Source organism: Lethenteron reissneri, chromosome 21 (genome assembly GCF_015708825.2).
Source record: "Lethenteron reissneri isolate LAM-NWPU_2019-01 chromosome 21, ASM1570882v1, whole genome shotgun sequence".
In the NCBI taxonomy this organism is placed as follows: domain Eukaryota; kingdom Metazoa; phylum Chordata; class Hyperoartia; order Petromyzontiformes; family Petromyzontidae; genus Lethenteron; species Lethenteron reissneri.
Window position 1 is genome coordinate 6,758,561 of NC_083799.1, and position 12,484 is coordinate 6,771,044.

Genomic DNA, 12,484 nt, shown 5'->3' on the forward strand with positions numbered 1-12,484 from the left:
CCAAAACCAGACCATCAAAAGTCACCCTGAATGCACCTGATCTCGTCACACCTCGGAAACCTAAGTAGGCTTCGACCTGGGGAGTACGTGAATGGGAATACCACATGTTGTGGGATTTGGTGTGATGTGGTTTGGAAATGGTAGTACAATCATAGATTATTGTATTCACGACCCCTGCATACTAGGCAAGGTAGTTAACATCTTACTGCATGATCATGGTATTTACCAACGATAAGTAACAACCACACTTCTCACCAGATTTTACAATCCGATTAATTTGTCATCAATCACAGACAGTGTTGGCATTGGTTTATCTTTGCCCTTAAGCAGAGCCAAACTCCCACCACAGTGATCATGGACGGCTTGACCACACAAAAGCCCTTGAGGCACAATTCAGCAATGATGGCTAAACTTTACTAACGATTCTTAACATGGATACAACCAGCACAGTAGTCTCATTGTTCTACTGCTGTCGACAATTATTTGGCCATGATTTTGAAATTTGGTGGCCTCAAACAATACTCAAATAAATATTGCATGCAGTACAATGGTGTCATTTGACGTTCATGGCATACTAAGACTAAATAAAAAACTACCAAGCTTATGGCCACAATAGCACCTGCTGTCTGGAAATCCCTTTCTGCGTAGTATTGCTCTCAAAGTAATCTATGGATTTTCGGAGGTAGAGGGGCATTTGTTCTTTTCCACTGCAGTCTTTCTGCTTGCTATTTAAAATTCACACTTGATAACTTTTTAAAATGATCGTCTATAAATACTGTGCAGATAATTACATGGCTTACATGTTAAACATAAATGAATTAAAATGCCTTTAATACAATTCTTAGTTGCCGTGTCATTTAGGAATGTATTTGTTTCATGGGTTGTACAGCCAAATGTAAAGCTCATCGTCGTCATCATCAGCAGCTATTGTCTATCCACTGCTGGATGAAGAACCCCCCCCCCCTCCCATGCAGTTACCACCTATCATGGTTCTGCAATGTCACATTGCATCTCGTGCACATGAACTAATCTCACTGCCCCAACTCTGCAGTGATTGTCCTCCCAAGGGGCATGTTCTCTCCTTTGGCTGACATTCCATTACAATTCCCGTCCATATGTAGTGGCAGTGTTGGGTGCGATCGCCACTACTCATAGCCGGTAGTACCAGCCCCGTGTTAACAGGTGGTGGAAGGGAGGCTGAGCCGGCTAGGTAGGTGAAGTTGGGCCGTTGGGCCAAGGTAATCCCCGGGGAGCATCGTGACCAGGGGTGCAGACCCCAGACCCCAAGAAGGGGACTGGGGGGATGACATCACACTCCAGGTCCCTCGAGAAAATTCCAGAAGGAAGGTGTGGCTAGGCACGGAGTGAGCTGGGACTGTGAATAAAAAAAGCCGGGTCCGTAAATGGGCCCGGCAGTTGTCGTCCACTCGAAGACTCAAGAAGCCACCTGGAAGACCTGGAGCCGGGGGCCAGACCCGAGGACCTTGGCTGGGTGAGGTCAGGTTAGCCTCCCTAGGTCCCACTAGCCGGAGAACCCTTACCGGACAAGCTCTCCCATATTGGGATGTTAATGCCACAATCACGCAACACAAATTCTGAAATAATATAAGTTTGCTTGTGAACGTCAAGAGACGTCACAGGAGCAGCTACTGCGACTCGATTGTAACGCACATAATTTTAACAGAGCGCGTGCAGGTTAGGGCCTAATAGCTTTGCCCATTAATTTGCATAAGTGCAGCTCTGGTTTGTGAATTTTAAAGGTCTCTCACTCCTCATGCTAATGAGATAAACTCATCCCGGACTGAAAAACTAATTATATCAATTAATTACAAAAATACACTTTGAAAACTAGATGACAGCCAGTTGAGACTTTTGTTTTGCAATAAAGAAATCCAGACAGATAGCACACTTTTGCACTTTTTTAGTCTTGTGCTTTTTGTTAATTACCGTTAAATACCCCGTTTGTTGTGAAATATTGCTAAAGAATCCTGTACTCATTATCTGCAATCTTAACGTTTTTGTCGTTTTTGTTTTTGTTGTTGCAACTGTGCTTACTCAGCACCACGGATCTCCCTTGTGACAGTGTGGCAACTGGCTAAACGGGATCATCTGTAACCATTCACCATCAACTCATCTAAATCAAAAGTGTTGCTTTATACCCGCATTTGGGAATTGGCAAAATTAGATTACATTTGTGTTCAAAGTCCAGAAGATGCAACTGCAAATTAATGCCAAAAGATGTATTCCCTAGTTCAGGGGTCGGCAACCTACGGCTCCGGAGCCGCATGCGGCTCTTTACGGGCTGCTTCTTGACGATATGTACGTATGTACAGTATGTACTCAGATGCATTGCGGCTCTTGAAATACTGAATTTTGTACCGAATTGGAAAGAAATGGCCCTTCTTGTTATTTTGGTTGCCGACCCCTGCCCTAGTAAAACCTGCTCACCCGCTCAAGATATCCTCATTCAGAGATGGACGTGAAGGGTGGGTGCCAGTGGTGGAGAATGTATCTTACAGAGCTCGAAACAACAACTTGCAACTACTTATAAAGTTTGGCAATTTACCAACGTGAAGTAGTCAAAACAACCCCCATAACCAACCAACACAACATAGGGAAGCTTTAATACAGCAGTGGATTGATAAAGGGCTGTAAAACAAGCCAGCCACTCCAGAACTCTGTGGCTACTGCATGAAAGGACAAAAAGCCCTTTGTAATGTGACATGGGAACCATTCCAAGGATCATTTGATGAAAAATTTACATTAATCAGTTTGATGTGTAACATGTTACTTGTTGTTCTGTGCCTGTCGTTTGGTAATGCCGAACATTAAGGAGGTGCAATTATTTAACATGCTTGCAAACCGATAAATATTTACCCTGAGACTTAAATTAAAGTTTTAAAAAGACACACCTGCGCAAAGTAAGTAAAACCTTACGAGTGCTGCAACCAATTAAGCCGCTGCATTCGCTGTATCCGTGAGAGTTATTGGTTATTTAACTCGACAAATCACACCGGAAGGCCAGAGCACTCAGCATCCGTAGCTGCAGATCTACTTGGAATACGCAAGAGGAAGTGGCTTGAGGTGGGGAAGAACATCGGGGCTGATCTCTCATCTCCCCCTTCCACCCCCAAAGACAAGGATCCCCTGTATGAAATTAACAGACTGTTGGAGCAAGTGCTGATAGCGAGCACCTATGAAGGCCGGAACGGTACACTAGGAGGTGACCAGCACCACGCCCAGTGGCGATGTTTACACACCACACCAGGTACTCGTTTGAGGCCAAGTCGACCGAGGGAAGGCCCAGGACCGGTTCAATTATTCGTCAATGGTGTTGGCCGTGAGCGAGAATCGAACTCGGATCGCCGGATTCACAGCGCGCTAACCGCCCGCACCCCCATCATACACCTCCCCAAGAAAACCTCCCCAAGAAAACCTCAACTCCGGTGGCACTCGCTTGCGCAGTTCAACAATGCAATCTGTCCACATCCAAGCAGCTGCGTATGATTCAACACACCACTCAGTGCAGCCAACAAAGGAACTGAATGTTGACACTCATCACAACACGTAGGGACTCACCAGTCTTTTATTTTATAAGTGAGCAGTTTCTTGAATGCAGCGGGGAGATGGTAATCTCCGTCACTTCTGAGATTTCCCCACAATCGCGATCGTTTTAAGTAGGCAACAAAGAGGCGAGGTGGAGGAGGGCAGAGACTATTTTAATAATCTTCATTCATTATCAACCATGGTCGATCCACTGCTAGATCAAGGCATCCCCAATCTGTGCCATCCCTCACACCCTTCTTTTGCAACAATCCACCCAGCACCGACACACGAATTGATCTCATCGCTCAATCTCTCAGATCCATTATCTGTTTTAACGGACATGTCCTACCTAAGTCTAATTCAGTTTTCAGTTTCACTTATTAGGTATAACCCTGTGAGCCATGCGGCTCTTGATTCGGGTGCAACCGCAACAAACAAAAACATGAACAAGAAACATCTACTTAACAGTCAAATTATGTCTTAAGCCTGTGTATACGTTATCGAATCTACGTGTAATCACAAGCATGCATCTCTCCACATTTCTTTCCACACGTTTGCGCTTTCTCTTCGGTGTCGCTGGTGCCACTAACCCTGCCTCTTTTTTAATATAAAAGCACGCGGCTGTAGAGGATTTGAGCCGGGATGCAGCGCTTACGTAAGTTTCTTTGCCCAGTAATAATCGGCCACACCTGTGTGCCGCTACAACACACGGACTCAATCTATAAGCCCAGGTGTTGGCAATGAACTTGACGCATTCCGCTTGTGTGCATCCAATACTAAATCAATAAGGCACCTCCCCGGCGATGGAGATTGGCGTCAGGACCCTGTCTGAGGGGGCTCCAAAAGGACCTTGGGTTACACGGTCATGATACACGGCAGCGTTGGAATAGGCGCCTCTCCCACCTGCGCCACTCTCAGATTTAACTTTTAAACTTCAGATCTGATCCCTCGCTGCCCGTCATGCCCCCCCCCCCCCCCATGTCCACATCGGATATGAATTTCTTGCCCGTGTCACGTTCTGATGAGACGTACCAGAGCTCGTGGACGTTGGAAACAGAGGGCGAAATAGAGGGCACCACCTAATATTGCAGGGTGCATTCGTATTCATACCCTCAATAAGAATCCTGTAACAGAGACTGGAAGAGCAGATCTTGGAGGTCAGGTATTGACTGGGCCACTGCTGCAAAAGGCAAAAGTAAGCGACAGTGAGATGTGGCGGTGTCATCGGCACTACTGGCCGTGATGACCTCTTTGACTTGAACTCAAGTGCCTCCTCTGCAACCATGAGCAGCTGCCTCCAGATGGGGGGGCATATGCCCTCCCAGCACCCTCCTCTATATAGAAATGTCACTAGTTACAACTAGCCTCTGTAATGGGTCACAATCATATATATTTCGATTTAAAGCTTTCGTGACTGCAGGGATTCATCTTCTTGGTTCTTTCGGTAAAAAGAACCAAGAACAATCATATATATCTAAAGCGATAGATGAATACCAATAATGGGTAAACCAAGACTAAGTATAATTAGACCGGGGTGGATCACTTGAGATAGCACTGGATCATAATTGTAAGGGTTCGGACCCCGTTTTGTGGCAATTCGTTTCGTGCAGTTTCTGGGTTTGACAATGCGAGGGCCATCTGATGCTGCCGCTGCTGCTGCTGCACCAATGAGTGGGCAATCAGCAATGGCTGCTGTGGGACACTGGGCCCTGTCAGCATAACATGAAAATCATACCACTGCCTCAGGACCAAAAACAGATCAAAGCTTGTACATGGGAAAACTAATTAAATAATACAAACTAAGCAGGAATAGGCCTACTGCATAAACCTATGGATATTTTTTTACATACGAAGTTGACAGATGGGTTGGAGCGGTGGTTCCTAGTGGCTAGTGGGTTGTGTGAATAAGATGCCTACCCGAGTTCTCTTCCTGGCCACGGCTAACATGAATGGGGAGCGATATCTGAATTGGCCCTGGGCTCCTCCAGCGTCACCCCCCACCCCTACGCTGCCCCTCATCAGGCAGCATGGTTAAACACATCCCATGACTGACATGGCATAGAGAGGCTTTCATCCAGCAGTGGACTGGCAAAGGGCTTTAAAAAAAGTAAAAAATATGACCTCTGTAAAACTGGGTGAAGGCCCATTGAGACTAAGTCTCTTTCTCAAGGAAGATCTGGAACACAAATGTACTTAAATAATCGATTACATATGTACATCATGAATAATAAAGAACAGTAAGAAACATAAATATACTGTATTTTTGGTCAATAACTACGTCCAACTAGCGCGGGATAATTAACAAAAAAAGCGTCACCGTTTAGGATGACGAGCCATCCTCAGAAGTGAGGAAGCAGTGGATGCTGGATGTTATTCATACTCATTACACAAATAATTTCCATATTTATTGGGTTCTGTTTGCACAAACCCTCTAACTGTAGGTTAATGGTGCATTTTACACCAATAGTCAGACAGCCAAGATGACAATTCAATTCAGAGCCGGTCAAACCTGGGCTGGAGTCGACATTTTTGATGATTGTGTTCCACGAGTGGAGGGGGAGGGGAGGGTTGTAAATACAATATATTTTGATCTCGCAAGTGTTGTAAATGTGACACTGAACCACTCGATAACCCAGATTCTGACACAAAAATAAAGCCATTAGACAGAAATGCTATTATATTGGCAATGAGACACGCACGTGGGCAATACAGCAGCGACAACAATAACTGTGAATTCCCCCATGGGAAATGTGTCGGACATCCTAAATGTTCAGTGAATGAGCTGTTTGTTAAAAAGGAAAACACATCTAATACATACACACACGTATGACTGAGCCAATTGTTTACTTTCCAATTGCGTTCTAGAAAGTTCAAAAAGATTAAATTTGGCTTTCCCACTATTCTGAATTTCCCTGCCCAAGTCCAGTCTCTAGACGTGTGGTTATTAACCTTTACTGCAGCCTTGCCCCTTTGGTTCTCAATTGTTAACACATGTATAATGTTAATAATTACATGGGTTTGATGAAAGAAAGTAGTTGTACTTACGTGCCCGTTCTTAATTTGTTTCGATGATTAACCGTCTAAAAAATATATAGCATGTCTCGCACCCCCAGAAAGGGCATCTCGCACTCCCAGGGCGTGGGTTCACCCCAGGTTAAAGAACCACTGCTCTAGACCTTCCTGTTTTCTTGTGCCTATCACCGACCAACTCTTGCTCCCCCCAAATTAAATAAGCCCACAGTTTCCAAAGACCACCTTGAGATGCGTATGCATTTAGCTGCCATACATATCCAAAGTGTCGTGCACTATTGTCTTTAACATTTATTGGTTCATATAAATACTGTATTCAATTCGGCGCCCTTCATCTCAGCAGGTCAGTGCCGGCAGAGATGTATTTATTTGGTTTTCACCACGTGAGCAATTATTCAAATTCACAGGCTGGGCAGTGACACATCCTAATAGCACGCTGACAGTTCTTTAGAGTAAATAGTATTTATTTAACATGACTCCCAATCTGTTTCAGCCCCCTATGACCAAATCACTCAGAATGCACCTAGTCGCATAAAGAGTTTAAAAGTTCCGCAGATCTGAGCCTGGGCAGTGCTTGTATGAGTGACCACCATCACCATGCACACACAGTTTGTTATAGGGCGGTGTGGTAGTCAATACGAGGGCAGTGCACTAGAATACATCGTTGTGCCGTACTTCTACACTCCCAAATGGATGTTCTCCACCTTCACCAACTGACACGGACCATAATGGTTAAATACAGTCAAATAACACCACCCGCACGATGTCAGGAAGCTCTCATCCAGCAGTGGATTGACAATGCATTCATATGTACATGAGAACTATGTTGGGGAGCATCTGCGGAGTAACGCGGCACCGAAGCAGGTATTTGGAAGCGGCCTTTTCTCACGGATATAACCTCCTCCAAAAATAGAGCCAGAATTCCAACATCGAGATGGGACACACGTTTACACGTGTATCTGCAGCACACGTTAATACGATAATACATTCGGAGCACAAGTTTAAATCGCTGGAAAATGCATTTGCCTGCAAGTTATTTAGGCAGTTCAGATCCTTGAACACAATGTACAACACAATGTGGAGTCATATAGTGGGGTCTAAACGTGAACACATCACAATATGCTGCACAGAAAACGTGGACGTTTATTTTGCGCTGAGGAGTCGGTCACAGGCTGACATGTCTCAATAAACCTGCATTTGAACAGGAGCAGAAAATTGACAGCACGGACGGCAGAAGGAAGGGAGTATTGATTGCATTTTTCGCTATTGATTTATTTTAAATGATAGAAAACTATTGATATGACGTATGGCTACTATTGCGACTCAAAGAAGAGACAACTGCATGTGTTTTTGTTATTATACATTGGGGCTCAACAGCAATATATGCCCAAAGATGCAAAATTGCCGAGGGCTCGGTAAACTTCAGTATTAAATAATCCGTGGTGCCTTTGACCCGAAAAGCAAAACACCAGACGTCTGTAAACCATTACATGTAGACCAATACACAACACGGGCTCACAAAACCTAAGTACAAATCTGTGTGCACGCACATACACACGCGTGAACATGCCACACACGCGTTCAGAATCCATGCCAAACACAATGCTGATGATGATGATGATACGTGTTTGCAAACAACACAGCAAAACTAAGAACACCCACTGGCGCTTACAAAATACGAGTTTGAACAAACATTACTCACGCATGCATGGGCTAAGACTACCGCCTGAATCTCAGTAACGGTCGTCTTGTGCCAATTGAGCAAACGGCACATGTACTCGATTACAATCGTTGTCACCATCATCATGGACAACCTACTGCTAGAGGGGGGCCTCCCACCTACGCCGAGTAGGTCGTGGTGTTTATTTCACCATACTTCCTCACGCTGATCAGTGCGGGGTTTTTTTATATAGGCGGGGAGCATAGAAGTACATGAATAGGAAAACGATGGATTTCTGCCCCAAATGCCCTCTTGCTGATACAAGTTGGCCTGCAGCAACCCAACACATCTGTTTCATCCAAGCGCTATCCAGGCTAGCTAATGCTTAGCTTCTGAGATCTGTAGAGATGACTTGGTCATCATCATTATCACGTCTTTATCACACAACCATTAAAGGGGATGGACAAGGCAACCAGGAACAGCAATATGTAAAAGCGACAGAGGGCGGCCTCGACTATTAATACACACGCGTAAATATTACAAAGGGGGTTCTATAAAAAAAAATATGTTCCGGAAATATCTTATCTCTATATCATCATTATCACGGTTTCCCGGTACTCACTCACCCAGCGAGTCTCGCCACCCACAGTAATGGGTAACAAACGATCATCCGTCAAGGAATTAAAAGTCTAGTGCAGTTTCTGCCGGATAAGACGGTGCGGTTTCTGGAGGATGCACGCCGCGTACTTTTATTATACAAGCATACGTTGGCATAGGAAGAGTTTAGTTCAGAGTTGATGGAGGGGCTGAAGGTGATGATGGAGTGATGGGAGAGTGGTGGTGACAATCCGAAACATTGCTCATACCACGTAACTCTGTGCACACACAAACGCAATGTTTCATCTTCTTGGTTCTTTCGGTAAAGTCACGTAGAAGGGAAGTAATAAAATAATAAAAAATAAAACATAATAAAATAATTCTCACGACGTTTACCGAAAGAACCAAGAAGATGAATCCCTGCAGTCACGAAAGCTTTAAATCGAAATTTAAACGCCATGTTTGTTGAGTGCCAATCCTTAAGAGGAGAGAGCAGCATCGACGTCGTTATAATCATCATCAGCATCAACATCAGCATCAACATCAACATCGCCAGTACTTTCGTCACATCCCAACACAGGCGCGCTGCCTATGCTCCTAACGCAGTTTAAAACATTTTTTATCTTGCTCGGCTAATTATATGCAAATGAAGTGTGGAACTAACTAACAACAGCAATAACAACGAAACGTCAAATATTCCAGAAAGATTGATTTGAAGCTTTCGTGACTGCAGCAATCCATACTCTTTGCTTCTTTCGGTAAGGTCACGTAGGTAGAAGAATAAACAAAAAATATATATGTTTTATTGTTAATTATTAAGAACCAAAGAGTTCCAGAAAGCGACAGAGAGAAAAGGGAGGGAGCAGGCCAGAGAGCCAGAGGCATGCGGCATGGATGGCGAAATGGATGGAGCGAGGCTGCAAAGCATACGTGCAAGTTGTATCATGATAGAGAGTGTGTCCTTGCGTGTGTGTGTACGTGCTAAGCAGTGCAGTAAAGACATGGCCTTTCTCTCTCTCTCTCTGCGAGTCTGTACCTTGCCGATGGCCCTGCGGTAGCGCGTGATGGCCTGTCCGATGAGCGCGTGCACCGTGAGGTCCCCATCCCCGCACGGCACCAGCACCCGGGTCCGTCCAAAACACACGGTCACCTTCATCGCGATGATGATGCTGCTGCTGCTGCAATAGCTCCCAGCGCAGCAGAGGCAACTCTCAAGCCACTAACCCACCCAATGAGCCAACTACCCAGCCAGTCACCCAACTAACCAGCCAGCCAGCGAGCCACAATCACAGCTCAACACAAAAGGCAGAGCCCTGCGTCTTCTCGCTCGCTCGCTCAGCAATCCGGAGCCACCCGCACGGCGTTCATCGCCACGCGGCACTTTGCCGAGTGGCGCGGCTCCCCGTGGCAGAGCAGCCAGCATCTTTCTCCTCCATTGCCAGCGTGCTGTCAGGCTCCTCGCTTTTGCCGCGGCTCCTCTGCCCTTGCCGTGGCGGCTCGGCGCTTGCTTTCCAGGTCTGCCTCTGTCTCCCTCTCCCCGTCTCCGCCCGTGCGTGCGTGCGTCTCTGCGTGCGTCTGCGTCTCTCGGCTTACGGCGCGCCGAGTTCGGGATGGGGCTGGCGAGCGTGAGTGCGCAACAAAGCGCTCTGTCGAGGGGGAAGGGGGAGGAGGTGGCGGAGGGGAGGAGGTTGTGATGGGGGTGGGTGAGAGAGGCGAGGTAAAGGAAGGAGGGTGGATGGAGGGGATGGGGGCGATGGAGGGAGGGGAGAGAGTGAGAGGTGGAGGGGGGTGTTGCCTGGATGGCTGGAGCAGCAACGCTTTGCCCACCCGGTTCGTCTGGCCCGTGCAGCCCCCATTCTCTGCAGTCTGCATGAAAAAAAAGATCCCACCTGCACACTTTTACAGACTTTCGGGGGCATGTCCCGTTACCGAGCACCGATTAAGAAGACCGGCACGGCTCTCACGAGGGAATGGTATATCACCACGCATGGCCCCTTTTGTCTTCTCTGTGCTTAATTTTGCACAACGCACAAGGCAATTGTGTGAGACTGAGACGACCTCGGGGAGGAGGCCCAGAACAAGTTTTGAAATCACTTGCGAACTGATGTTAGCTGTGGTAGGGTTCATCGTCAAATGCCCTTCGTCACAGATTCCCCCTAAGACACACACACCTCTGAAGCTTGCAACCCCACACGCACACACGCATCTTGCACACGCCTGCAATGACGCACACCCATCTGCGGCTTGCACACTCACCCCACTCACACTTGTGCAGCTTCCACACAAACACACACGAACGTACACCTATCTGCAACTTGCACACTCTCTCCCACGCCATGCACTGACACTCGTCTGCAGCTGACGGACTCGCTCACACACGCGTATAAGGGGTATGCTCAAGTGTGTCGCTGTATCAGAATAGGGCGCAACAATATTCAGCCAACCAACCAAACACCCCTCCACTCATTCCTCTCACTTCTCCTCCACCACATCCCCGCCTGCCTACAGGCCATCTTCTCTCCACAAACCCCGCCTCAAACCCTAACCCCTTTCCCCCAACCCCCCACGCCCGCCTTTAATTCGCTGCCTGCATGGACACACACACACCAACCAGGCACACATGGGCTAAGGGGCGCTGTTGTTATATGTCTCACCCAACCGTGACGCTCGCACGGGGCCTTTTGTTTGATGTTAATCAGTAAATCCGTGCTCGCTCTTACACACGCACAGTGGAATGCCGATAGGGACAAGTGCGGCAGAGTAGTGGTGAGTGGTGTGGTGAGTGGCAGCGCTACGAACCCGACACCACGAGTTCGACTCCCGGTCGCAGCTAACATCTGGTGATCATCTGAAATAGTCGTGGGACTCACCTTAAACCAATTATGGACATTTCCCTTGAATTAACATTTGCACATTAGTATATGTGCAAATATCAGAATTGAGGAGACAAACCGCACCATCAGCTCCTCGTGCACCGTACCGCCGTGAATATGCGCTCACTAACAAGGGGGGTGGCTTTTGTCAGTTTGTGTGTGAGTATACACGTGCGTGTGGAAATTTATTTTGAGATAAAGCCAATTTATATAGAGGTTAATTCGGCAGGAGCCGTTTCGTGAATATCGTCGCATCATTATTGATTAAAGCATAACTGAGCAATTGAAAATACAGCATTTTAAAGAGCCGTATTGACTTTATAATAAATAACTTTACTTAATTAAGATACTGTTTTGACTTCAGCGAATACAAAGCAATGCTAATCGTAGTTGAGCAAAGATGTACCGCGTTGGTGATATTCAAATAATATTGTGCATGCGCGGCAGTGTTTTAACACTTGCTCCTGTTTTTTCCAACAGTTATTATATCATCTGGTTCAGGTGCTGGAGTGGATTGTTATACATCGCGGTCCGACGGTTTGGGGAGGCCTTCATCCAGCAGTGGATTAATCATGGCTAATGACGATGATAAGTTATGTGTGCGTGTATGTCCTTAGTGCTTGCGAACAGCTCTGACCCCGTTTTACATCGGTTAAGTGGGGGACGGGGGTATGAGGTTATAAACGCTATACGTATGTGTGTGTGTACGTGAAAACGTGCGCGAGTGTGTGTGAGAGTCTTTATTTTTGTGAGAGTCTTTATTTTTGTGAGAGGGTAT

The 12,484-nt window shown here is 46.4% G+C and overlaps 1 protein-coding gene across 6 annotated transcripts in view; it reads right to left on the reverse strand.

Moving 5' to 3' along the window:
• Positions 1–10,472, reverse strand: part of LOC133345142 (partitioning defective 3 homolog) — a 199,015-nt gene extending 188,543 nt beyond the window's left edge. For all 6 annotated transcript variants that reach the window (XM_061555640.1, XM_061555641.1, XM_061555644.1 and 3 more), the window contains exon 1: positions 9,870–10,472. In XM_061555640.1, the coding sequence (XP_061411624.1) occupies positions 9,870–9,989 (120 nt within the window). In that variant the 5' untranslated portion in view covers positions 9,990–10,472. The remainder of the gene's footprint in view (positions 1–9,869) is intronic.
• Between the last annotated feature and the right edge of the window lie 2,012 nt (positions 10,473–12,484).